This window comes from Patella vulgata, chromosome 5, assembly GCF_932274485.2.
Source record: "Patella vulgata chromosome 5, xgPatVulg1.2, whole genome shotgun sequence".
Classification (NCBI taxonomy): Eukaryota; Metazoa; Mollusca; class Gastropoda; family Patellidae; genus Patella; species Patella vulgata.
This window is the reverse complement of record NC_065883.2, coordinates 71,486,839-71,514,248: the sequence shown is the minus strand read 5'-3', so window position 1 is coordinate 71,514,248 and position 27,410 is coordinate 71,486,839. Positions and strand designations below refer to the sequence as shown.

Genomic DNA, 27,410 nt, shown 5'->3' with positions numbered 1-27,410 from the left:
ATTTTTAGTAGGAAAATGTTGAGAAATTAATTACGAAATGAGAAGTGCAGACTTAAATAACCCTTTTGATTAAAAACTGTCTTTTCATTATTTATCTTATGACTGATCTTGAAAAGTGAATACTTTGTAATTCTGTTTATAATTTGTTCATTAATTAATCGTTAATATTTAATACTGCTCATTCATACTCCTCAATTTAAAATGAATTGTCTAATATTACGAATATAATCATTGACCTATATACACGTTTGTTGTTGAACGATATGTTGCATTTCTTACCACCCTATGTATTCTATTTATAAGCTAACGATCAAAAGAAGGTTTTATTAGTTAAGAATTAAAGATACATTATGTAAGATTTAGATAAAGAGCTTGCTGTTCTTGTTATTATAATTCAAAAATAGATAAAGAAAAATGAATATATTGAATATTGCATTCAAATTACTTTATTCTGAGCGAAGTTATGACTGTTTAAAGATGTAGCCTAGATTGTTTAGTATCGTACCAAAGATACTTCACAATCAAGGCTAAGTCCCGATTATCCATTTGATCTCATTGGCGTTTTATCCATTTAAAACTCTGCCATCCGATGGTCTAGAGACTAGATTATAGGCTTGTCATGTGAATAAATGTCTAAATAATAGTTTATATAAAATTTGAAACTAAAATAAAGACGAGCAATAGGCAGATTTATCTCTTACATAATGCATCTTTAAATTTTGGTTGTGTGATAATTCAGCCGTTATATATTTTACTGCACATAGATACGATTGTATATCATTAAATTAATGATTGTTCATTTTTATTTATTTTTTAGATAAAATTTGTCATAATAAAAAAAGAATCTTCTATTCTGAACTTAGATATCATTATAATAAAAATGTATACATATAGTTTTAAATTATAAGTTGATTATATTTGTTGATATTTAATGGTAAATGATAACTTGTTTGAAGAATATCTAATACTGTAAACTGTACAATTTATATCTTCAAGTGGATGTTAAGCCCCATTTCACCATCTCATAAACAACACCTTATAAATCATGAGACTGATTGGTGAAGAACAGTAGGATGTTAAACCCCTTTTCCTTTTATTTTATAATTTTTAATAAGCTTTCTCTTTTCTGTAAGAAAACCACAGGTCTGTAAATGTGTTTTCTGTACCTCAGAGGATGCACATTAGTTTTCCATTTTATAAGTTTTAATAAGTTTTCTCTTTTCTGAAAGAAAACCACAGGTTTGTAATGTGTTTTCTGTACCTCAGAGGCTGCACATTAGTTTTCCATTTGATAAATTTTAATAAGCTGTAAATGTGTTTTCTGTACACCTGAGAGGTTGCATGCTAATACAGATTCGTAAATTGTTTTCCATAACATATTTTCTGTTAATGAGGGTTTTAGTACTTGTGGCAAGATCTTTTATACTTTGCTCAATCTTGCTTTAAATGTGTAGGATGCTACACCCCATTTCATTCGATTAATTTTAATAATCTTTTTCTTCCTATAAGAAATCCACAGGTTCGTAAAGTGTTTTCAATCAATACCGATTTCTGTATGTCAGAGCTTCTATTGATGAACACTTTAGTGTACTTGTGACAACATCTTTGCTCAATCTTGCTATAAATTGATAAACCTAAGTGTAGAGAGTTTTAATAATTTTTTTAATTAAAACTATGTATATAATCTATTCTCTCTTCCCCTGTCTCTTGTATAATTCTGTATAAGTCTATGTTTATTTTATATTGGGTCATTTGTAATATATACTAGTTGAATAATGTTGTACATTTATCACACAAACATATATAATAAAAATATATTCTATATATGATATGTAAACTATATATTACTCTCCTTTGGTCCTATTTTTAAACAGCTGTTAAGTCGTTCGGATGGGGTGAAAAACCAAGGTCTCGTGTATACTTTGGCGTGCATATAAATGATCCCTTGGCAGTTGGGATTTGATGTAAGAGTAGACCATAGTGCCGCTGCCCTGGCTAAATTTCCCTCATAGCACACTGTATGGCGTATGCCCGTCTTTATTAGCCCAATCAGAGCTGAACAGTAGGACGTTAAACCCCATTTTATTTCATTTTCATTTCCTATTTTTAACCCCGCCTTCATTAGCCCAGTTCTATTTTTAAGGACGCTCAGTGAGAAGACGCTGACTCGCTAATCAAGTCTTAGCTTCGCTCCTGGTGTTGACAGAAAAAGGTTCTCAGGATATCTCTTGTCCGGTGCAGGATGTCTAGTCATTCGGATGGGATGAAAACTGATGTTCCATGTACACATTGGCATGCACGTTAAAGAACCACTGACAGTTGGAATTTGATATGAGTAGGCTGTAGTGCCGCTGTCTGGGCAAAAATTCCCTCATAGTACACTGTTTTACTCATGTCCATCCTAGAAGCCCAGTCAGTAGGACGTTAAACCCCATTTCATTTCATTTTATTTTCCTGTTTTTGATCCCGCCGTCTTAGCCCAGTCCTATTTTTAAGGTGGCTCAGTGAGAAGACGCTGGCTCACTAACCAGGAGGTATGGGGTTCTCTACCGGTGTTGGCCAAGTAAATAAGTTAGGATTCTCCCCTTAGAAATTCAACTTTGTCCTATTTTAACCCTGTCTTCATAAGCCCAGTCTCGGCAGAAAAGTAGAACGTTAAGCCCCATGTCATTTCCTGTTTTAAGGGTCGCTTCAGTGAGAAGACGCTGGCTCGCTAATCAAGTCTTGGGGTCGCTCCTGGTATTGGCAGAAAAAGGTATTAGCGATTTGGATGGCATGAAAAACTGACGTCCCATGTTCACATTGGCATGCACGTAAAAGAACTCTTGACAGTTTGAATTTAAAATAAAAGTAGTACCTCTGTACAGGCAAAATTTCCATCATAGCACACTGTTTGGCGCATGTCCATCCTATAAGAGGAGGATGTTAAACCCCATTTCATTTTCTATTTTTAAAGGGTGGTCTAAAGTATGCACTTTGGATCATAAGGCATAGTTTTGGTCCCAAGCTTGTATATGACAAGGAGTAGGGTCACATGCCAAACCTTGTGGGTCATTCAGATTCTTCCAACTGCTAATGACCTGATACATGCAAGTGAATTTTTGAAATAAAATTGTACAAAATGATAAAGTTTTAAATTGATCTAGTTTGTATACTCTTCGAAACGTCGCCCAAATAAATCAGTAATTGTTCTTCCATAAGTATGTGTTATAGTTTATTGCTCTATCCAGTTACTAAATGCCTCTAAAAGATCAATATTAAACCCCATTTCTCTCTCCTATTTTTAAGACGGAGGGCCATTCAAGGACAGCTGTCTAGTCATTCGGATGGGATGAAAAACCGAGGTTCCGTGTACATATTGGCATGCACGTAAAAGATCCCTTAACAGTTGGAATTCGATATAAGAGAAGGCCACAGTGAATCCTGTGTCACACAATTGCAATTTCGTCAATTCGGAACGTTCCAGACTGCAAACGAGCATCCTCTAAATCTAGCGATGAGGGGAGACCATAATAAAAAAAATGGACATTATTCCAAATTATTAGTACATGGTTAGGGGAGACCATAATGGTTATAAAGGGGAATAACCCCAACCCTATTTTGCCATCTTGGGACTTTCAGATAAACTCTTGATCTTCACTTCAACAAAAAAACTCATAATCCAAAACAATTCCACTAATTTATTTCTGTTTATCTTTAACAAAAGTATAATAATAAGACAGAACCAAAAATTAATGGCTGACATAATAATAATGAATACATGTGTATATGAGTATATCTTCTTACTACAATAATCTTTAAATCTATCACCACCTATCAGATATTATTTTAATTATGTTTCGGTTTATTTGTTCACCTTTTATCAACAATGATTATAATTTCTGGCAGTAAATTGAACACAGGAGACTATCCAGATTTGGAGTCGCTCATCCAGTAAGGTCCATGGCTTGTTCTCGGCATTGGTCAAGAAAGTTCCTCGGGGGTTTCCTGCCGTGCTTTCCCCCGTGGTGCAAGACCTGACAAGACAAAGTGTCTAGTCATTAGGATGGGACGAAAAAAATGGAGGTCCCATGTGAACCTTAAAAAAAACCCCTCATAGTCAGAATTCCATTGCTTTAAGCCAAAATTTCCCTTGATAAAAATCGTGACTTGAATCCTAAAAAAAGAACCTATATTCGAATTTGCTGCCATCAAGATCTTTAAGTTCAAATTATACTAGTCACTGCATCCTCAACTAAAGAATCTCTAACAAAACAAATACGGTAAGCTGATTTAAAATACAAATGTGACGTCTTCCTTTGATGATTGTGTACCAGGCTGTACCATTATTTCAATCAATGTACAGACTAACGCCCTTGTGTACAACAAACAGATATTTATGGAATGGATAAATATATATACATGTATTTAATCAATGTCCGCTAGTATATCAATGACTTATAATTAATTGGGCAATTTGAGCTGCCCATTGTAGGTTGGAGAAAATGATCCATCATTTATTAAAGAATACATAATTTATTCATTTTTGCAAACCAAATCAATAAAATGTGAATAAAGTGTTTAAATAAAGGGCCCAGAGTTAATAGTACACTATAAATAAAAGTGGGTTCAAGTATCCAAGTCAATATGCTAAAATGTGACAATATAGCCTATTTATCTTGAATATTGAGACTTCCGGGGAAAAAAATATATCTGGGATTGCTACTTTAAGTGAAATTATAAGAATGAGATAGAATGCATACATATGATAAAATCTCACAAACACTGTTATATTACAAGGTTAACTTCTAAAATCTTTAGCTAGTTTGAAGTTATTTCATCTGAAATCAGTTTCACAATGGTGACAATGTGATTCTATTTTAGAAAGTGCTAAATTCTTATATTGTGTCTTAAATGTGCTTTCACACTGACCACTGGCATCACAGACCACGCGTCAAAGGATTTTAGAGAGAGAGAGAGAGAGAGAAATGGGGTTTAACATCCACTGGACACAAACTAGGTCATTTCGGGACCAACATATGGTTTAATTTTATTTCAATAATTCGCTTGCGCATAGGGGTCTTTAGCAGTGGTAGGAAACCGGAGGACCCAGAGAAAACCCACGAAAATTGGACAGGTGACCTTACTCCTTGTCACGTACAACTGAAGGATTTTAGAAGTTAGCCTAATATTGTACTATTTTTCTTAAAAAAAGCTAATCCATCACTTATTTGACAATAAAGTTCTATCTATAGTTGTATCTATGAATATGCATATATTTAATCTAATCCATGGCAATAACATCTTTGTGTATTTGTTACTTAAAATGTTCAAAATTCTATATTAAATCACTGAACATTTTTAGTGTTGCACCTAACGATATCAACCAAATGAACAATTATATTAATTCACTGTGGGGACCTCAATATAACTCTGGTGACACTATAAGGGATCAGCATGGTACTCAACAAGAGGTGTATTACCGAAACCCTAAAACTGTTGGTTATAATGAAGTCCCGGTATAGTTCCACCACAAGATGATAATGTTTATTCTAACGATGATAACATGAGTAATTGTTTCAACACTTTAGTCTGACTCGTCTCTCGTATTTCTCCTGCTAAAAACATCTCATCTACAACACTATACACCTGTAATATACAAAATATACAATATATGACACCTGTAAATATACACTATACACCTGTAATATACAATATATGCTTGATAACACATGTAAATATATAAAATATACAATACATCTACACTGTAACCCAGGTATCAATTAATCTTGTGCATCTAGCACTAATTTCTTTCACATATGTTTAATATCAAATCTTTGTTTAAAAATTCATGAAAATCATTTAAAATCACCAAAAATCATCTAATTTGTACTTGTGTCCAGTTTAAAGCTGAATGATTAATTTTGATAATGAGTGTCCAATTTACAAGTATTTAATTTCCTGACCATTATACGTCATTAATCAATTGGGTTGTTTATTTTTTAACGGTGAGTGAGAAATTAAACACTTGTAAATTGGACACTCAGTATCAAAATTGAATGGTCAGCGTTAAACTGGACACAAGTATACAGAATGTAGGCCAACTAGTGAAATATTGTTGAAATATTGTGGGTATAATATAGATAATACTGACTGTCTGATTGCTATCTATAGAAATACAATGCCTGGCATAATCTATACTATTATCATTTCAAAATTAAAATATAATTATTTTTATATAGTTTATATATATGACCACATAAGTCTATGTTTGCACACAAATACTTGTGAACTCATTTTATGTCACGTGAAAGCGGGAAATCAAAACCATACCACTTTGACTTGACTCAGTGACAGACCATCTGATACAACGTGCACATGTTAACCATTCAGTCCCCCCCCCACCCCAACTGCTCAAGAAACAAAGGGCAGCATCCAATCTATGAGGGAGCGAGAGAAATGTGGTTTAACATCCACTCGACAGAAACTAGGTCATTTCGGGACTAACATATGGTTCATTTTTATTTCAATAATTCACTTGCGTGTAGGGGGTCTTTAGAAGTGGGAGGAAACTGGAGGACCCAGAGAAAATCCTCGATGTTGGACAGGCGACCTTACTCCTTGTCATGTATAACAGGAGAATTGAAACCATGTCAGTTGACTCAATGACAGACCTTATTATACAGCACGCACACGCTATACATTCGGCCATCCGACCCTCTCTAATTAATAGTTACTGTGTTTAATAATTTATTCATATCACAAACTTACCTTATAAAAGTTAAATACTAGATCTAATTCACAGACATTATGGAAAAATTCATTCAAGACTTCAACAAAGTTGTGTATGGCTTCTAAATATGCTAAGTTGTTGTCATTTACATCCACACAGATGCAGAAATATAAACCAGCATATCGACGATAAACTATTTTAAAATTACGGAACTGAAAGACAGAAAAAACATTGATGATAATAATAATGTATATTTGCAAAGCGCCAATCTATCCAAAAATGCATGCTCTAGACATAGTACTCTGTGGTCACTATTTACAGGGGAGCTGGAACGGCGCGGGGGCCAGGGTACCAAAATATAGGTGGGGTCCGAGGGGGTGGGGTCAGGGTCTCCCCATCTCACCTCTAGAAAATTTTAAAACTTGTCATTTCCGAGAACGCTGTTTAGAGCGTCTCTAGCATTCCAAATTCCAACATAAAACCCTTTACATTTCATGATAATGAAAGAGACAAAAGCCTGATTATCCAGAATTTTCGTATCATGAGCAATTCATCTCATAAAAAATTCTTTTTAATTTGACATTCAATACACCAATCTTCATCAAGAAAATAGAATAAGATTTAGAGACACGATTCCTGCAAGAGCTCATATTCAGGAGCAAGTGTTGACAAGACACTATAATGAGACTATAATTAGGGCATGGGTATACATGTATACCCCAGAAAAGGGTAGGGTACCATTTGTATACCCTGGTACCCGGCACCCCTGACTATTTACACACATATCTCGATCCATTCTAGATAAATTGAACTGGTAAATAGTTCTAGTTTTGTTTTAAAAGATTCAAGTGATGGAGTTGTTTTAAGGTGATAGGGTAAAGAATTCCAGAAAATAGGAACATAAAATGAATAGTCAGCTAATCAATAAGACTTTCTTTTAACATGCTATAGAATGGACACACTGATCAGCAGTGAATAATCACTAGGTAGGCCGCTACAACAGTCACTGATAAGGATGACATTGATGCGACTTAATGAGCCCCAAATATTAACTTTTTCCTCCGACAAATTAAATTCTAAATTATTTTTTTTTCATGTAATAGAAAAATAAATAAAGATGTTTGAAGTATTTGTAGATAAAAATTATATCCTATTTAGTGTAAATGGGTAGTAACGTCTTATGTAAACAATGCACGCGCCATTGAGCCAATGATTAACACCGCAAAATGTGATATCTCGGGTTGAAGGCAGTCATCTTTTACAGAGATATTGAAATACTTTCGTAATCCTCTGTGAAATAGATTGTAGAACGGGGTGAAGATGGTTGATGCGAGTTAGGATTGACATTTGAAAAAAGTTCACCTTTGTCAATTTTCTCAAACCAGTTCATACATTTTGATCAATTATCATAACAAAATGCCAGTACATTGCCTTGAACTCAACACAATCTACAGATTTTATTGTGTAAATTAGGTTCCCTATATCAAGTCCGTCACGAGTGGTCACGGTGGCTAAGTGGGTAAGATGCTGACACGCTAGCCCGGAGGTCGGGTGTTCGATCCCTGCATTGGCCAAGAAAGTTCATCCAGATTTCCCCTTGTCATTGGTGCAGGACGGAGGGCCTGACAAGGACTGCGGTCTAGTAATTCGAATGGGATGAAAAACCGAGGTCAAGTGTACACATTGGCATGCAAGTAAAATGACCCCCCGAATGTTTGAAATTCGATATAAGGCTGTAGTGCCGCTGTCCGGGCAAAATTTCCCTCATAGCACACTATATGCAGTATGCCTGTCTTCATTAGACCAGTTCGGAGCAGAACAGTAGCACGTTAAACCCCATTTCATTTATTTTCAAGTCAACTGTCACCCTGTTCTATGATATATGTACTACTATCTTTAATAGAAGGCTAAACCTCTGCACAATATTTGACTTGGCTACCAGAATAGTAATTACTAAATTAACTTCATAGTTATACTACATAAATCATGTACATGTAGTCCTACCTCTACAAAGTTAGTGTGTTTAGCATCCCTGACAGTGACGACAGCATGGACTTCTTCAATTAGCTTCTGTTTCTCATCATCATCAAAATGCATGTACCACTTAGCTAGCCGAGTCTTGCCAGCCCGGTTCTGAATCAACACAAATCTAATCTGAAAATCAAAACATAGGTTTATAATCATAAGCTATGATGGAATGGAATTATTTGTTGTTACCATGGCTTGAGAGAGAAATTGTGTTTAACGTCCACTAGACACAAAAGTCACAAACCATGTCATTTTGGGACAAACATATGATTCAATTTTATTTCAATAATTCGCTTGCTCGTATGGGTCTTTAGCAGTGGGGGGAAACCGGAGGACCCGGAGAAAATCCATGAGGTTGGACAGGCGACCAACCCTACTCCTTGTCACGTAGGACAACCAGGGAATCGAAACCACGCCAGTTGACTCAATGACAGACCTTATGATACAATGCGCACACGCTAACCATTCCCCTTCCAACCCCTGTTAACATGACTTGATGAAATGAAATGTGGTTTGGTCGTAATATATCAGGTCAGGCCTACTTTTCTGCTACGAGTACGACCTACTCTTTTATTGATTTCCAACTGCACGCCAATGTGTACAGGGGACTTCATGATTTTTTGTCCCATCCCAATGACTAGACACTAGACAAGGGGAAACCATGCTGGACATGAGTTCCATGACCAAAGAATAGCGTGTAGTGACAGTTGCTGATGGCAGAAATAGAGAAATCAAGTCTTCAAGAGAACACCTGCCAGAATATCATGGTGTAAAAATCTACATAGCAGGTTTTTATCATTACACTTTTTGCAATTTCTGAACAAATAGATTCTCCTCCACAAGACCGATTGAAAAACTTAAAAATTATCTTATCAAAGATAAATATTACCATTTTTATCAATACAATTCACTAATTTTATGTTGACACCGGTCTCCTCCCCTTCTACACGCATGCGCATAGTGTAAATGATTAAGACATCCGGTTTTATTGCGCATGATCCTTCAATGATTTCTTTTTATTACCGAAGCATGTGGATTTGTTTTGAAACGTTGTAATCTGACTTTAGACACATTAAATGACAATCAGATATGGACAGAATTGAAGAAATACGCTCAAGAGTTGCATTGCATGAATATGGAATCGACAACGTATGTTTAACAAGTTTTAATAGCGCTGTTGTCTGTTGACAACAATTTTCAATGATTGTATAGGGAGGGTGGGGTAGGGTAAATGACGAATGGAACTGCTTATATAGGTACACTATGTCATCAGGTGTAAGTGATTGTAAAAGGATATAAAAAAAAATCATTGATTATCATTTCTGTATTTTAAGTAATTGAGTGTAGTTTTATTTTATTCTAACAGCTACGTGGATAACTGCAATTTTCAAAACTCATGGCTAACCCTTAAATTTATAACTGCATGATTTTTCATTTTCCTTTCAGTGTAGGCTGTCCTATTTGTGAGTAATATCAATACTAGGTAGATTCTAGGCTCTAGCAAAAATCAAACTTGTCTGGTTCGATCAATTTATGAATGCATTTTAAAATTAACTCGGTGCAACTACCTGACATGTAGGCCTACTGCACGTGTATTAATAAAGAATATCTAGGTTTTGACAGCTGACTGGAATCTCCCCCCCCCCCCCCCCCTTATGAAGCTACATGTATAGCCATATCAAACCTCCCTGAGATAACGTGTCCCCTTTCTGATTGATGTTAAAGTGCAATTATATCTCTTGCACATTATTTGCCCAACCTGTGCTGGAGGCTGGTCTGTCCGCCAATCCTACCCTGCCTGGAAAATTCTTGGTGCAGTTACTGAAATATTAATAGTTGTACCCATTCTAATTTAAGGTCCACACTACAGATTTTCCAGGAAATTATGCCGGCTATGATGATTCATGGAGTCAAGAAAAGTTTGAAAAGGTAAACATACATGTACATACATAGATAAGTTTGTATCAATTGATGATTGTAATTAATCAAATCTGTAAACTTTGATTCCTACTCAGTAGAAAGATTGCAATGCAGATCAGTCTCGCCACTCCTGAACATTATACAGTATTTGGATTTGAATCTCCCCATGATTAAGGTGCTATGCATGTAGCTGACTCACCAGGAGGTTCGTGGTCTGATCCCGGTATTGACTGAGAAAGCTCTTAACCTTGTAAGTCGTGTCAAGTGGATGTTAAACCCCATCTCTCTCTCTCTCACACACACACACACACACACACACAAAACACCTTTTGCTTGTAATTGCAGCATGAATCAAATATACAATGTATGTTCATTAAAACCACTCTTGTCCTACATATAATGCTTTGATAATGAGAATAATGATACACAGCACTATTAATAAGTGCAGGGGGACTGCACCACGCATAATTTACGCAAAAAAACAAATATACGGACAAGACATAATACGCAGAAATCACAAACAAACGCACAATTCAAATAAAGTGAATGGATCCGGGGGCTAGCCGTAAGTGTTCACGGGCCTGTAGTGACTCAACAGATACTTTATTTCTAGGCTTTGTAAGCTGAGTTGATTTTGTTTAGGCCTTGATTTAATACATGTACATGTAGCAGTTTAAATCAGTATTATTAGTATTGACAAACATTAATCTGTTCTTTTTTTAGAATTTCCGTATTGATGTAAAGAAGTTAGATGGAGATGAATTAGAGTTTGATATGATTGGAATTGATGCTGCCATAGCCAATGCCTTTAGAAGAATATTACTAGTTGAGGTGGGTACCAGAAAGGGAGTAAGATCCCCTGGCATTTGTGACTTATACACCTTTTAAAGTTTAAAGGACAATATTGGTGCCAGTCATTATCACATATGTGATAGAGCTGGTTAAACATATTCCAAATATAATTTTAACACAGAGATCATTGCTATGATAGCTGAGTAATCAGGGCTTGCCACGAGCAAATTGGAGGCGAGTAGATGACTACTCACGCAAATATAGACTTGCGCGAGTGAGGCGAGTACATGTATTTACTCACGCAGAATGATGTGCATGAGTAGCCATTTAAATTTCATGTGCCTAATGGCAATGCTCTTGGCACTTGGGTGGAAGCGGACGTTGAATAAAGCTATTTCACACACAATGACAATGCATACTCTTTTATTTCCTTGGCAAAAAAAAATATCTGTAAATCGTCTTCCCATGACAAGAACGTTGCAGGGGAAACTTGGCTTCCCTTTGCCATCGTTGGCGTGCTGAGGGGATTCGGGTAAAGCTTAGAAAGGTAAAAGAACAGGCAAAACAATTTCAATCCCATCAATTTGCAGAAAAGATGCGGGATCGAAAGAATTGCTATTAATAGAAACGACAACATCCGCTCAATGTTTGATTATCCAGACACGGCAAAGGACATCCGCTTAAAAACCGCCTGGCAGTACGCGTCTCAAAGTATTTTTAGTAACAACAGTTGGCACTGGAAAGACACGCCGCGTGCGCAATAGTGCATCGATATGAAGGCATACAAATTGTTTACGATATTCAATTATTTCTGATTAAATTATTTTTTATATTTGCGCGAGTACTTAATCACTCACGTAAATTTGGTTTTACGTGAGCGTAGCGTGCGCGTAAGTAATTACTCGCTTCTAGTGGCTAGCCCTGAGTAATACAGGTTTCCCAAATCGAAAGTGACGAACGCCAAAGGAAAACACGAGTAATCTCTCTATATAACTGACTGATGTGACGAGTGATAACAGATACACGGCCGAATTTCTGCTCACTAATAATTCCTTCTAAGACCAAAAGTTGCTGTGTGAGATTGTGAGAGGATATCTGACAATTCATAAAAAGAAATGACTGCCACTCGATAAGTGAACACAAAAGAAAAACAGAAAAAGTCCGTGTATTACCATGTTTATATAAGGTATAGAATGAATATAAACAAGGGAATGTACGGACTATTTCTATTTTTCTCGTGTTCTCTTATCTAATGACATTCAATGTCATAGATATACCAGCAGACAATTTTTATTTTTAGAAGTGGGGTTTGATATCTACTCAACACAAACTAGGTCATTTCGGGCCTAACATGTGTTTTAATTTTATTCCAATAATTCAATTGCTTTCAATAGCAGTGTGAGTAAACCGGGCGGGGAATCGAAACTACACCAGTTGACTCAATGACAGACCTTATGATACAACGCGCACGCCACATCACTGAGCCACAGCACTTTACACGTGGTTAATTAAAGTTCCCCCATAACATATTCTTGTGTGGCCATAACAACTGGCCCATCGGAACGAAATTCAGATTTTTGTGGGTGTCAGAGTAGTGAAGCCAAAATGGGGGCCTGGGGACTAGCCTCAGGGATAATTTTGACACTAACAAAAACATATTGGCCAATTATTTGGAGAGACCTCATAATTTCGTGCTTTTAATAAAATAATCATATAGTAGTGTTACTTTCTAATTGCCACTTGATTTATATCTATTGTTTTATTTATGAATTTATATTTTGTGTAATGCAGGTACCGACAATGGCTATAGAGAAAGTATTTATGTATAATAATACTTCTATAATACAAGATGAAGTATTAGCACATAGATTAGGTCTAATACCCATCAGAGCTGATCCTAGATTATTTGAATATAGGGCTGAAGGTAGGTATTTAATAAATAATATCACATGGTTGTATGACAATTACATCACCAAATTATTGTTTTATAGGGGGGTGGGGGTGAATGGTTAACGCATGTGCGTTGGATCAGACGGTCTGTCATTGAGTCAAGTGGCGTGGTTTTGATTCTCCACTTGAACGTGACAAGGAGTGGGCTTGCCTGTCCACCCTCCTGAGTTTTCCCCGGGTCCTCCGGTTTCCTCCCACTGCTAACAAACCCTACACGCAAGCGAATTATTGAAGTTGAATTGAACCATATGTTGGTCCCAAAATGACCTAGTTTGTGTCGAGTGGACGTTAAACCTCATTTCTCTCTCACTCTCTGTAATTGGGTCCAATGGTGTGGTTTCTATCCCAAGCTTGAAAAGAAGTAGGGTAGCCTGCTCAACCTGGTGGGGTTTCTCCTGGTCCTCTAGTTTCCTCCCACTGCTAATGAATTATTGAAATAAAATTGTATCAATGTTAGTCTCGAAATTACAGAATGTGTGTCGAGTGGCTGTTAAATCCCTTTTACATCTCTCTCGTATTCAGGAACCATGATTTTTGTTGTTACTGCTGATTGGCTGGTGTAGATAGTGTGCTGACCAATGATAGCTCACTATATCAATAGCCCACAGTAAGTGTCATGCATTAATAATGGAATGTTGTTCCTTTATATATTTTACAGGTGATATGGAAGGTACAGCAGAAGATACAATAGAATTTCAATTGAAAATTAAATATTACTTTATAAATTACAGGTGATATGGAAGGTACAGCAGAAGATACAATAGAATTTCAATTGAAAATTAAATATTACTTTATAAATTACAGGTGATATGGAAGGTACAGCAGAAGATACAATAGAATTTCAATTGAAAATTAAATATTACTTTATAAATTGCAGGTGATATGGAAGGTACAGCAGAAGATACAATAGAATTTCAATTGAAAATTAAATATTACTTTATAAATTACAGGTGATATGGAAGGTACAGCAGAAGATACAATAGAATTTCAATTAAAAGTTAAATGTTACTTTATATATTTTACAGGTGATATGGAAGGTACAGCAGAAGATACAATAGAATTTCAGTTGAAAGTTAAATGTTCTAGAAATAAAGAAGCTAAAGAGGCAACTGCTCCTGATGAAATGTATAAAGATCATAAAGGTACATAAACTAACCAAGGGGCCGCAGTGGCCTAGTAAGTTAGGTGCTGGCTCGCTTACCTGACAGTCCTGGGATCTATCCAGGTGTCAGCTGGTGTAGTTTTGATTCCCCCGGTTGTACATGACAAGAAGTAGGGACGTCTGTCCAACCTCGTGGGTTCTCTCCCATTCCTCCGGTTACCTCTCATTGCGAAAAACCCCTACGCGCTAGTGAGTTATTGAAATAAAATTGAACCATATGTTAGTCCAGGTGTTGGTCAAAAAAATTTCTCAGAATTTTCCAGAGTGGTTTTCCCTTTGTCAGTTGTCCAGGGTGGAGTGCCTTGCAAGAAACAGTGTATAGTCATTTGGATGGGATAAAAAAACTGAGGTCCTGTGTGCATATTGGTGTGCACGTAAAATAACCCTTGGCAGTTGGAACTTGATAAAAGAGTAGGCCGTAGCGCTTCTTTTGGGGTAAAATGTCTCTCATTACACACTGTATGGCATATGCCTGTCTTGATGATTCATTTCGTTGCTAGGGAGGTTGGACAGCCAAATGGTCTAACGAGTAAGGTTTAGATCATAAGGCCTGTCATTGAATCAAATGGTATGGTTCTGATCCCACACTTGTCACAAAGAGTACCATAATTATGTTAGTCCCAAAATGACATAGTTTGTGTTGAATGGACTTTAAGTCCTCCCTCTCTCTCTCTCTCTCTCTCTCTCTCTCTCTCTTTTTCTCCATCATTCAGTCCCATTTTTAAACACACATCAAAGTGATCAAACTTTTGTGGTAGTAGTGCCTTTTGATTTGGTTTTGAGACGATTTAAGATGATTGCTGAACATTTGCCTATAGCTGTTTATTTCTGGCGTTATTGTTGTATTTGGTTATTTTTTCAGTAACAACAAAATATTTAAAATGGGTACCTGTAGGAAATCAGTCAGAAATAGTAAGTAAATAAGATTAGCAAAATATATTTGATAGAGCAATGTATGAACTACAGGGATGGTATATTGATAAATACTGTATCATAATCAGCGCTACTCATCTGGAATGATTCTACTATGTATTGTAGGGGCTTGGATGGCTGAACCGAATGGTTAGCATGTGCACGCTGTATCATTAGGCCTGTCATTGAGTCAACTGGCGTGGTTTCGAATCCCCAGTTGTACGTGACAAGGATTAGGGTTGCCTGTCCAACCTTGTGGGTTTCTCCGGGTCCTCCAGTTTCCTCCCACTGCTAAAGACCCCTACGCACAAGCAAATTATTGAAATAAAATTGAACCATATGTGATAGTCCCGAAACGACCTAGTCTCTCTCTCTCTCCCTCCCCCCTCTCTGGTATCTCAAGATACATGTATAAAGGCAGTTTATTGTAAGAAGTGGAAAATTGGTAATATATCAAAATTTATCATACATTTAATTTTGCTTTAATCAATGATCATATATCAGCTATTTGCGAACTGGGAGATTGGAAAGAAATTGATCGTACATTTTTGTTTGTTTTAATTTCAAGTTTAAAGAAGGTGATATAAAACCTGTACATGATGATATACTTATAGCTAAATTACGACCAGGACAGGTAAATATTGTTTAACATTAATAGCTAAATTACAACCAGGACAGGTAAATATTGTTTAACATTAATAGCTAAATTACGACCAGGACAGGTAAATATTGTTTAACATTGATAGTTAAATTGTTTAGCATTTTATTAAAATGGCTAATTTATACTGGTCTTCATCAATCTGATTGGTGTGAAAAGGTAGGAGTTAAGCTTAAAGAGGACTGATGTATGACTTTAGATCATAAGGTCCGTCATTGAGTCAAGTGGCATGGTTATGATCCCACAATTAGAGTGGTTCAATGGTCACTTATTTGTCCTTATATAAACATGCACAGGTCTCTGCCTGACTGCATCATTGGGGATATTTTATGAAGTGAGCAATGTTTAGCCCCGCGTTGGAGGTCGCAGCAAATACACGTCACAAAAAGCTTTCCACGTGGTATTAAACAAACATGTATTGGTATATAAAGCCAAGTAAAAATACTAACAGAACACAGTTTTTATGGGATACAATCACTAGTTTATTCTAAAAGCACGACGTTTCGACAAGTATCCTCTTATTGTTAAATATTTGCTAGCTCTAAATACGCAGAACTATTTGAGACCGAAAAATAACCGAAACAAACTTTTTAGTGGTAGTCTTTATTTTCCAGACACTTTTCGGTAACTTGGTGTAAATTACTTTCATAATCATAGTATCTTATTTAATTATTCTGTAGCCATAAGCTTTGATCGACGGACTTAGTTTTTTTTTCTAGATCTGAGACTGAGCCCTGCAAGATGACGTCCACCGATGATTTGCTATCCAGCATTGGATTGGTACCCCTATGATCTGAGCACTGTAACCAAACTACCTATGGCAAAAATTACAAATAGGCTTATACTAGGCATTGTTAATAAATTCCCGACAACTACGGAGCATTGGTCTATCATAACTGCTTTACATGACGACTGTGTGACGTTTGGTGACAATTACATTAAAAATAGACTGGTCAGACTGAAGACAAAGACTAGGAAGCTGGGTAAAAGTAAGGCCAAGTCCAATAGATGTATGAAATCATACAACGATTTTCTTGACACCCCATTTTTTCCCGGGATAGTGGACGAGACTCCATCGGCAGATACTAGTGAAATTAATTTAATAAATAGAGAGACTCAGACATCTGCCGATGCGACCTTGACTGATTTAAATAGGAAAAATAAGTGTCATAAAAGCACAATCGCTCAGTTAAAAAATCGACTTCGGAAGACTAAAAAAGAAATGATCCGCATGAAGCTAATAATGAAAATAAAAAACAATTCGCAGGTAAAAATAAGTGGTTGCAAGTCCAAACCTTTTAGGAAGAACGAAGTAATTTTGTATGATGTCGAAAATGAAAGATACACAGCAGAATGCCATAATTTGGTCATGGAACTTAAAAATCTAAACGTTTCGAATGGTAACATAGCAGCGGTTATAACCGCATGTTTGGATGTCGCGGGACTAAAATCTAATTACACTCCATCAAAATCTACAGTTCAAAGAATATCATGTGAGCGCGTCGGTGTATCTTTAAAACATGTTTCAGAAACCCTAAAGTCGGCGAAAAATACCACCCTATATACAGACGAAACTACAAAATTTGGCTCTAAATTCGGCACATACGCAATAACCGCTGACTCGACACATACGCCACTTATTCTTGGTCTTCGTGAAATGGCTGATAAATCTGCGCAAACTACATTAACGACATTAACCAAAATTTTGGCAGATCTGGACGAAATTGCTGGACCATTTAGTAAATCCGTTATTTTCGAAATTAAAAATACCATGTCAGACAGAGCCAGCACCCTTACTTCGCAGCAAGGAAATAAACGATGTTTTCCGACTGCGATAATGAAATTTCGTTTCAGGGGCTTCTGTACCATTTTTACCGTGACCAAGGGACATAACTCTTATTCTCACTAAGAGTTATCTGCCTTGATTATTTAATCCGGGTAGATTTTGAGGCATTTATAACATATTTGCAAATGGTTATATCCTCAAAAATCAAATGTTGTCAGACTTACATTGTTGATGAATGGAGTTTTTATGTTAAGTCTTATCATATAATGTTAAAATAATCCCGAAATAGTGTCTGTTTGTTGTTAAAAAAATTGAGTATGAACCACTCTACCACAATGATTAGTCTGGCAAACCATCCTCCTGTTTCCTCCCACTGCTGCATGAAGACCCCCCATGCTAAAGCAAATGATTGAAATAGAATTGTTAGTCCCATAATGAGCACTATACCCCATTTCTCTATATTTATATTTTCAATGAAAAAGAGAGGTTGCAATAGATGAACTAATTTAGCTATACAGAACTTATCTTCAAAATGGCCAAAACTTTATGATTATGGTTGTCTTCTTGTGTAGGGTGGGTTGGGAGGCTGAATTGTTAACGTTTGCCCGTTTGATCACAAGGTCTGTCATTGAGTCAAGTGCTGTAGTGTCATTTCCCCGCTTGTACGTGGCAAGGAGTAGGGTCGTCTGTCCAACCTCGTGGTTTTCTCCAGGTCCTCCGGTTTCCACCCACAGCTAAAGACCCCCATGCATTGGCGAATTATTGAATAACATTGAATCATGTTAGTCCCGAAATGACCTAGTTTGTGTCGAGTGGAAGTTAAACCTCTCTCTCTCTCCTGTAAATTATTTACCTCGCTTGTTTGTAGTGTGATAAATCTTTTGTACTTTGACATTTATTGCTCATTATCATATCTTTTTAGGAAATGGACATTACAATGCATTGTGTAAAAGGTATTGGTAAAGATCATGCAAAATTTTCACCTGTCGGTAAGTTAACAATCTAGTCGTTTGGATGGGAAGACAAACCAACGCCCTGTATACACGTTGTTGTGCACGTAAAAGAACCCCTGACAGTTGGTATTTGATAAAGGAGATGAAATAATTATATTCGTTGTATCTGACAATATATCAGACAATAAAAAACTGGTTTCTGACATTTTGAAATGAAAAGAAATTTGGTTTAACGTCCTACTGTTCTCCTTCGAACTGGGCTAATGAAGACGGGCATACGCCATACAGTATGTTATGAGGGAAATTTTGCCTGGACAGCGGCACTATGGCCTACTCTTTTATCGAATTTCAACTGTCAAGGGATCTTTTACGTGCACGCCAATGTGTACATGGGACCTCTGTTTTTCGCCCCATCCGAACGGCTAGACAGTTGTCCTTGTCAGGCCCGCCGTCTTGAATCACTGATAAGGGGGAACCACGTCGGAAAATCTGGATGCACTTTCATGGCCAATGCAGGGATCGAACACCCAACCTCCAGGCTAGCGAGCCAGCCTCTTACCCGCTTCGCCACCGTGACCCCCTGACATTTAAAACACTAATCCAAGACAAATCTGTTCCGGACAAAATGTCAACCAACAGAGGGATTGTGCCTGACAAAGTTTGAATTTGCACCCAACAATGTCAGACAGACACACAGACTGACTAAGGAAGTTCCATTTACCCTTGTATTTAAAAGATGATGATCAGCATGAAGGGATTTGATGAACTGTCGCATCGACACAAAGATAATATACACGTTTATACATTTTAAAGGTGGGTTGGATGGCCGAATGGTTAGCAAGTGTGTGCTGTATCATAAGACCTGTCATTGAGTCAACTGGCGTGGTTTCGAATCCCCGGTTGTACGTGACAAGGAGTAGGGTCGCCTGTCCAACCTCGTGGGTTTTCTCCGGGTCCTCAAGTTTCCTCCCACTGCTAAAGACCCCTACGCGCAAGCGAATTATTGAAATAAAATTAAAAACCATATGTTAGTCCCGACATGACCTAGTTTGTGTCGAGTGGACGTTAAACCCCATTTCTCTCTCTCTCTTATACATTTTAAAACAACTAATATTTAGATACTTAAACAGGCATTATGGGAGAATAGATAAAGAGCTGGCAGTTCTCACTATAATAGTTAAAAACCAGATAATGTAAAGGCAATTTGCTGAAAATTTCAGTCAAATTAATCCACCCTGAACTTTTGAATTTTAGGCTAGCCTCTATCATCATTACTAAAGTCGGTACGATAAAAAACAAAGTCTTGATTATCCATTTAAACGTTTAATCATCCTTCACCAAATATATTCCAATCCGCTAAATATTTCAGGCTAGCTATGACATCGAGAGTTGATTATAGTCTGGATAAGTTAGTTAATGTCTAATTAATAATTTAGATATTTACATTTCAGGCCTAAAGAAAGACCTGCAATAGGCAGATTTAGCTCTTGCATAATGTATGTTTAAAACAAAAACCCAATTTATTTATATTTTCCATGTTTACAGCTACAGCATCCTATCGTTTATTACCAGAAATAATATTAACTGAACCTATAGAAGGTGAACGAGCTGAAAGATTACAAACATTATTTTCACCTGGTGTTATACAAGTAGAAAATCGGAAAGGTAAAACTTTTTGGGTGAATTTATTTAAATAAATTCTTTTAACAAATCCAAATCATAATGATAAAACTAATACAGACTTTGAAATTTATTTAAATAAATTCTTTTAACAAATTAGGGGGGTTGGATGGCTGAATGGTTAGCGTGCGCGCGCTGTGTCATAAAGTCTGTCAATGAGTCGACTGGCGAGTAGGGGCGCCTGTCCAACCTCGTGGGTTTTCTCCGGGTCTTCCGGTTTCCTCCCACTGCTAAAGACCCCTATGCGCAAGCGAATTATTGAAATAAAATTAAACCATATGTTAGTCCCGAAATGACCTAGTTTGTGTCGAGTGGACGTTAAACCCCATTTCTCTCCCTCTCTCTCTTTAACAAATTAAAATTGTATTGATAAATCAAATAAAACGTTGTTTGAAATTTATTTAAATCTCTTCTTGTATTGAATTAAAATCATAGAGATGAGCAAATTATTTGAAATTTATTTAAACCATAAAGATTAGTATATAGAATTTTTCTAATTAAATTATACAAAACAGTGAAACTGGTCTCAAGCTGTACTCATCTTATTGTTCTTTTGCTTTGGGGTCTAGTGTTCGATTCCTGCGGTGGTCTTGTTAGTGGTGCAGGGCGTCGAGGTCCCACAAACACATTGGTATGCACATAAAAGAACCCTTGGCAGTTGGAATTCGATTTAAGAGTTTCCCTTATAGCACACTGTTTCATTAGCCCAGTTGGAGCAGCACAAATAGGATGATAAACCCCATTTCATTTTGTTTTCTTGGGAGGCGACACACTTCAAAAAAAAAAAAAAAAAGCCTACAGCTCCACCAATTCAAGAACGTGGCATGCTTGTTTCTTGAACAATTGTGCGTCGATTGAAAGACTTTGATTTTTGATATGATGTCAAAATTCCAAAAATTGCGACGATGACATCGCTATTCCAAGATGGTTGCGATGACACCATGCTCTGTTTCTGGTTCATAATAGTACTATCGTCAAGTTGCAGTTTACATGTACCAGTATATATTGGACGACTATTGTGCATAGTGGCTCTATTTTTAGGATAGTCTCCAACCTTGTGGGTTTTCACCAGGTCCTCTGGTTCCCTCCTACTGAGGGGGGTTGGATGGCTGAATGGTTAGCACGTGCACGCTGTATCATAAAGTCTGTCATTGAGTCAACTGGCGTGGTTTCGATTCCCCGGTTGTACGTGACAAGGAGTAGGGTCAAATGTTTTCCTCTCACTGCTAAAAAATCCCTATGGGCCCAGAATGACCTAGTTTGTGTCGAGTGGACATTAAACCCCATTTCTCTCTCTCTATCTCTAAAATCCTTTGAGGCATGGTCTATATGATGCCAGTGGTCAGTGTAAAAGCACATTTAAGACACAATATAAGAATTTAGCACTTACTAAAATAGAATCACATTGTCACTATCGTGAAATGACCTAATTTGTGTCGAGTGGACGTTAAACCCCATTTCTGTCTCTCTCTCCCTCCTACTGCTACAGACCCCTACGCACTAGCGAATTATTGAAATAAAATTGAACCATGTTAGTCCCAAAATGATCTAGTTTGTGTCTAGTGGACAATGAACCTCATTTCTCTCTCTTGATAGTACACTTATATTTTACAGGTAAAAAGCGAGCAAAAGTTGTTCATCCTAGAAGAGATATGTGTAGCAGAGAAGTGTTTCGACATGACGATTTAAAGGAGTGTGTTAAATTAAATCGTGTCCGAGATCATTTTATATGTAAGTTTGTATTATTATTAATTTGAATTATTTCATTATTTCATACTCTTTACCAGTTCATGGTGCATATTCATCGAATGAGCTTCCTCAACAGATGTGCTCGACAATTCTATTTTCAAGTTTTAAGACAACACTAAAGGCACATCTGTTTACCAAATATCTGTGCAAGAACAAATAGTTGACCTCGCTGTGAAGGGCTTAGAAATGACCAGCGGACATAATTTAGCGCTATATAAGACAATTTATTATTATTATTATTAAGTTAAAAGACTTGTTTTACATCACTGCCTCTTGTCTGGTTAAGCTGAAGCAGTCCAGCACATTTTATCTTCCAAACCCCGCCTTCTCCCATAAGAAAAAGTTGATAGCCTAAAATAGTGCCTGTTAAAGATACACTGTCCCGAAAGTATCGGGTGGTTATTTCCAATAAAAGTATGGCAAATTTGGTATATATGGAAAATATAGATGCCCAATATTACTAGAAAAATACTGGATTACCCGAAAAACACCCACGGGGCAAGCACTGGGCAAAAATGTCAGGGTGTCACTAACTGGCAACCCGACTGTTGTCAGCCAGTTTATTGTGTGCTAGTTTGACTGAGGGAGCGGTTGTTATTTCTTGTTCAAATGGTTAGGCGGTGTTGGGAACATTGTGGGGTGTCAAAGTACAAAAGACTCTGCATTTAAACGACAGAAAAAGAAGTTGACAGAAAATAACTAAGAATTTACTTGATCCTCAATATTATTTGTAATCTGTCTTTTTCTGTTTTCTTCAAGTTTCTGTAGAATCAACAGGAATTCTCCCACCAGATGTTCTGGTCTGTGAAGCAGCCAAAGTTTTGATGGCGAAAACAAAAGCTTTTTTAATAGAATTACAAGATGTGGAAATTGGTGGTAGAAAAGACACTTGATAATAAAATATTTGTACATTATTGATTATTAGTCGTTTTTTTATTTTTCTTCCTTTCATTTCTGTATTTTAAAATAAATTATCATTTGAGATAAGGGATCTGAGAACAACTCAAATAATATGAAATGGGGTTAAACGCCTTACTTTTAGGTACCAACTGGTCTAATTAAGACAAGCATATGCAATAGGGGTTAGCCGAATTGTTAACGTGTGCGAGTTGCATCATTAGGCCTATCATTGAGTCAAGTGGCGTGGTTTCAATTCCCCTCCTGTACATGACAAGGAGTAGGATTGCCTGTCCAACCTCATAGGTTTTCTCGAGGTCCTCCGGTTTCCTCCCACTGCTCAAGTGAATTAATGAAATAAAATTAAACCATATGTTAGTCCCAAAATGACCTAGTTTGTGTCACGCGGTCGTAAAAGTTATTTCTCTCTCGAATCTCTCATATGCAATGAAAGAAATTTTGTCCAGACAATGGGGTGTCCTCCTCTCTTAATCAAATTCCAACTGTCATGGGTTCTGTGCACAGTTGATGAACATGTACCCTAGGATTTCGTCACAACTGACTAATTGAACACCTTTTCTCATCCCAGCACTTCTGTCCGCTGACAAGGGGGAAACATATGTTTTGAAAAATCGAGAGGAACATTCTTGGTCTACACCGAAATTGAACATAGGATCTCTTCGTTGGGCTAGTTCCAACTACTTGTTTGGCGAGTCTGCACTTACCATAACTGCTGAGCCACAATGGCTCCCAATTAAACAAAACGAAAGAAAAGTTCAAAAGGTAATATCGACAGAACAATTAGCCTACACACAGTCTGTATTAAGTAATGTAACATGAAAGGGAAATCTTCCTTTGTTCTTTTCGTTGAATAAGCAGATTGTTTTGTGTTTAGCAGACTGGCTGGAGCTTAACCTTGCAATAACTAGACATTTCAATGTTATTGCACACTTTTGCTGGTTCGGTTTACTATAGTTTTAGTAGAAATCATATAGAGAAATGGGGTGGGTTTTCTGTGCAAGTACAACGAGCATGTTGAGCCGGTGTCAATGTTACAAGTCATTTTATAGCACGCTTCATTTGTTAACAGGTTTAACACCTCGGTCTACGGCCTCTATGGTTAAACCAGTTAACTCATGAAAGCTGTGCTATAAATATAACATAAACAAAATATAGAATTTGACCTCTCAAGTTGCCCCACCCCACAAAAAAAAACAAAAAACAAAAGTGAAGGTGATTGAGAGTTTAAAATAGGTCATATTGTAAGAATTTCAATGAAATGTATTTCTTTATTTTTCACAGTCCACAGAACAAAAATAATTGTTTCAGTTGATCAATATATAAGAGAAAAAGGTCAAGTCTGGTCTATCAATTGCTTGACAATGAAACAAGGTGATCTTTGATGCAAATAATTATCGGTCTTTAAGTTTATTTAAAGAATTTCTGGGAATAAATTGACTGAAGCTATGTGGAATTTTTTCCGGGTAATTAACACAATTTTTTAAAATGTAAAACTGCAAGATATTTTAAATATATTTAATGGGAGATAACTCTGAATAAGCTTTAACAGGTGACCTTCGGAAGTGATAAAAAATCGACCTCAATGAAAAGCTATGTTTATCCAGACAATTGATAAATCAAAGTTAAACGTTGATCTCATTTGTCTACGATATCACCTTAGGTGGAAGTGGACGTAAAACCCCAGAAACGAACGAACGAACGTTGATCTCATTTTGGAACTATTTTCACAAATTGCACTTAACTGGAATTTTTGGCATTCGATAAATTCGATGTTTGAAGAAGATATTTGACATTTGTATATGGATTAACCATAAAGTATTACCATGAAAGTAATTAATACAAAGAGAGGTTTCCGTGACTGGTATGATCGGAGCTTGTAGCCGGAAGTTAAGAAACACGTGTGTCAAATGCAAGTCACAGAAGTTGGTGAAGTAAACTAACAAAATGGTACTTCAGAGGGTTGTAAAACCCAAAACCCACAAGGGAAGAAAGTTTTTAGAAAATAGAGAACCTAAAATAGAAGAAAATGACAAGGTGGCGATGTTTATAAAAGGAGGAAATACGAGTCAAACAGTTTCACAAGTCCTCAAAGAAATGTACATGTTAAAGAAACCTACTGGCATAATGATGAAACGTAAAAATGTTGTGAGACCATTCGAAGATCAGACGACGTTGGAATATTTTTCAGAAAAAAATGACGCGTCTTTATTTTTGTTTGGATCTCATTCAAAGAAGAGGCCGCACAATTTAGTTTTAGGACGATTCTTTGATCATCATATTTTAGATATGGTAGAGTTGGGCATCGAGAATTTCAGATCCATGTTTGAATTTCAAAATGATAAATGTTCTCATGGCACCAAGCCATGCGTTATCTTCAGTGGACAAGACTTTGAGCAGCTGGAGGATTACGCTAAACTCAAAAGTTTACTTATGGACTTTTTTCGTGGACCTAAAACAGAGAAAATTAGATTATCTGGTTTAGAATTAGTGCTGCAGGTTACAGCTGTTGATAACAAAATTTATTTCAGAACTTTTCGAACCGTACTGAAAAAATCCGGAACTAAAATCCCCCGCGTAGAGTTGGAAGAAATTGGACCATCTCTAGATTGGGTAGTGAAAAGAAGTATGTTTGGTTCTGATGACTTGTACAAAAGGGCAAATAAAAAACCATCTGAGGCCAAAAAGTCGAAAACCCAAAAGAATAAATCCAGAACAAATCTTGGAGATAAAATGGGCAGAATTCACATGCAAAAACAAAATCTTGATACACTACAAACAAGAAAGATGAAAGGGCTGAAAAGAAAGAAGGGAGGTGATGAGGTGGAAGGCGAAGCCGGTGAAGCAAGTGAATCCACAAATGAAAAATTGAGAAAAATGGCTGAGTAATGAAAGAACTGTTAAAAAAAATATTCACCAAGCTTATGTAAATAAAATGACTCACATACATAAAAATTGTCTGTACTACTGTAGCATGTGGATTCACATTCTATTCGACAATCTTTATAAGAAGCTATACCATATATGGGAAGATTACAGAATCAGTATGTCAATATTTTGTAACACTACACTATCTGAGGTTACCTAGACATTTCATTGTATTATGCAATAGGACTATCAGAGTAATCTGTCCGAGTTATACTCCAGGGCCTAGCCGTTTGATTCTACTGATAAAGAATCCTGTGTATGAAGTCAGGGGTGCACAAGAGGGTTTTTTTAGTCCAGATAGGCAAATGGACCATTTTTTTTTTGCCAAGTGGGCCGGGTTTTTTTCTTGGGTAAAATGGGCCAGTTTGCCGGAGTCTCTTACACATTCAATCAAACCAAAATGAGGCGTACAAATCAATATTCTACTGAGTCATTTAAAAATTACATAATGCTATACTTACTAACTAGTTTTGACCTAACTGGGGGTAATAAATTGATTTTCTAATACTGAGTGGGCCGATTTTTTTATCCCCCCCCCGCAGAAAAATATGTTTGTGTGCCCCTGTACGAAGTAAATTATTGAAATAAGGATCTATTGGCTGTTTCTGCAGTTCTTGTGGCAGAGACAGGATTAATGAATAAAAAAATCTAAGCTGTTGTTTATATGACTGTACAAATAAATTGAAAGATAAAAAAAAGCTGAATTATTTGTAAATCGGTGTGATGTATGGTAAAAGAGTATTAAATCGTTGTTAACTATATTTTTAATTGTTTATTCATTCTGTGTCGAATATTAGGGCACTCTAATACTATGATGCCCTGGGTTTGAAATTGGGGCGTGGTAGGTCAGTGATTAATACTCTGGCCCTCTAACCAGGTCTGAGATTCCCCCCCCCCCACCACCACCGCGCACTCTTGGGGTAAAATTCTCCTACCAGAGACCTTTGCGTATAAAAAGTAGGACAAACCCAGCCAAATGTGTAAGTGGTTCTAGAAAATTATAAGTTCTAGTTTACAGGACGGTGTTCCAACCACGAAAGCCTGTGCAAAATGTGTGGATGTTCGAGAATGAAGCCAAGACTCTGGGCTATTTTTATATTATATACCGCGACGTGATAAAAACGAAACGCTGATTTGACCGGAAATGCCCCGAGATATAATGCAACTGAATGTGATTTTTGGCATGATTCAGTAAACAGCGCAGGCCTCCAACCCGAAAATAAAATTGAAAATATCCAAATATAAATTCGGGGAAAAAAAATTGA

General features: G+C 36.7%; 3 protein-coding genes across 3 annotated transcripts; 2 read left to right on the top strand and 1 right to left on the bottom strand.

Annotated features, from left to right (window-relative positions):
- Positions 1–3,665: 3,665 nt before the first annotated feature.
- On the bottom strand, positions 3,666–9,704 carry LOC126821924 (AP-2 complex subunit sigma). Its single transcript, XM_050550553.2, has 4 exons — positions 9,630–9,704; positions 8,717–8,866; positions 6,751–6,924; positions 3,666–5,628 (listed from the first exon to the last, which is right to left on the bottom strand). Exons 1-4 carry the CDS (start codon positions 9,630–9,632, stop codon positions 5,527–5,529), a joined length of 429 nt encoding a protein of 142 aa, XP_050406510.1. The 5' UTR covers positions 9,633–9,704; the 3' UTR covers positions 3,666–5,526.
- A 31-nt stretch (positions 9,705–9,735) lies between these two features.
- Positions 9,736–23,216, top strand: LOC126821922 (DNA-directed RNA polymerases I and III subunit RPAC1). Its single transcript, XM_050550550.1, has 11 exons — positions 9,736–9,889; positions 10,598–10,669; positions 11,384–11,491; positions 13,244–13,376; positions 14,428–14,544; positions 15,427–15,476; positions 16,045–16,110; positions 18,843–18,909; positions 20,419–20,538; positions 22,168–22,284; positions 23,062–23,216. The coding sequence occupies exons 1-11, from the start codon at positions 9,830–9,832 to the stop codon at positions 23,193–23,195; spliced, it is 1,044 nt and encodes a 347-aa protein (XP_050406507.1). The 5' UTR covers positions 9,736–9,829; the 3' UTR covers positions 23,196–23,216.
- Positions 23,217–25,065: 1,849 nt separating this feature from the next.
- On the top strand, positions 25,066–26,906 carry LOC126821923 (ribosome production factor 2 homolog). The gene has a single exon (XM_050550551.2). The coding sequence runs from the start codon at positions 25,165–25,167 to the stop codon at positions 26,104–26,106; it is 942 nt and encodes a 313-aa protein (XP_050406508.1). The 5' UTR covers positions 25,066–25,164; the 3' UTR covers positions 26,107–26,906.
- Positions 26,907–27,410: the final 504 nt, after the last annotated feature.

Excerpts from the sequence above, each read along its gene's own strand:
- LOC126821922 (XM_050550550.1), top strand. The coding sequence starts at position 9,830 with ATGGACAGAATTGAAGAAATACGCTCAAGAGTTGCATTGCATGAATAT. Across the intron at positions 14,545-15,426 it reads AATGTATAAAGATCATAAAG|TAACAACAAAATATTTAAAA; the intron begins GTACATAAACTA and ends TTATTTTTTCAG. Across the intron at positions 20,539-22,167 it reads ACAAGTAGAAAATCGGAAAG|GTAAAAAGCGAGCAAAAGTT; the intron begins GTAAAACTTTTT and ends TATATTTTACAG.
- LOC126821923 (XM_050550551.2), top strand. The coding sequence starts at position 25,165 with ATGGTACTTCAGAGGGTTGTAAAACCCAAAACCCACAAGGGAAGAAAG.
- LOC126821924 (XM_050550553.2), bottom strand. Across the intron at positions 6,925-8,716 it reads AACACACTAACTTTGTAGAG|TTCCGTAATTTTAAAATAGT; the intron begins GTAGGACTACAT and ends TCTGTCTTTCAG. Across the intron at positions 5,629-6,750 it reads TAGTATTTAACTTTTATAAG|GTGTATAGTGTTGTAGATGA; the intron begins GTAAGTTTGTGA and ends TGTATATTACAG.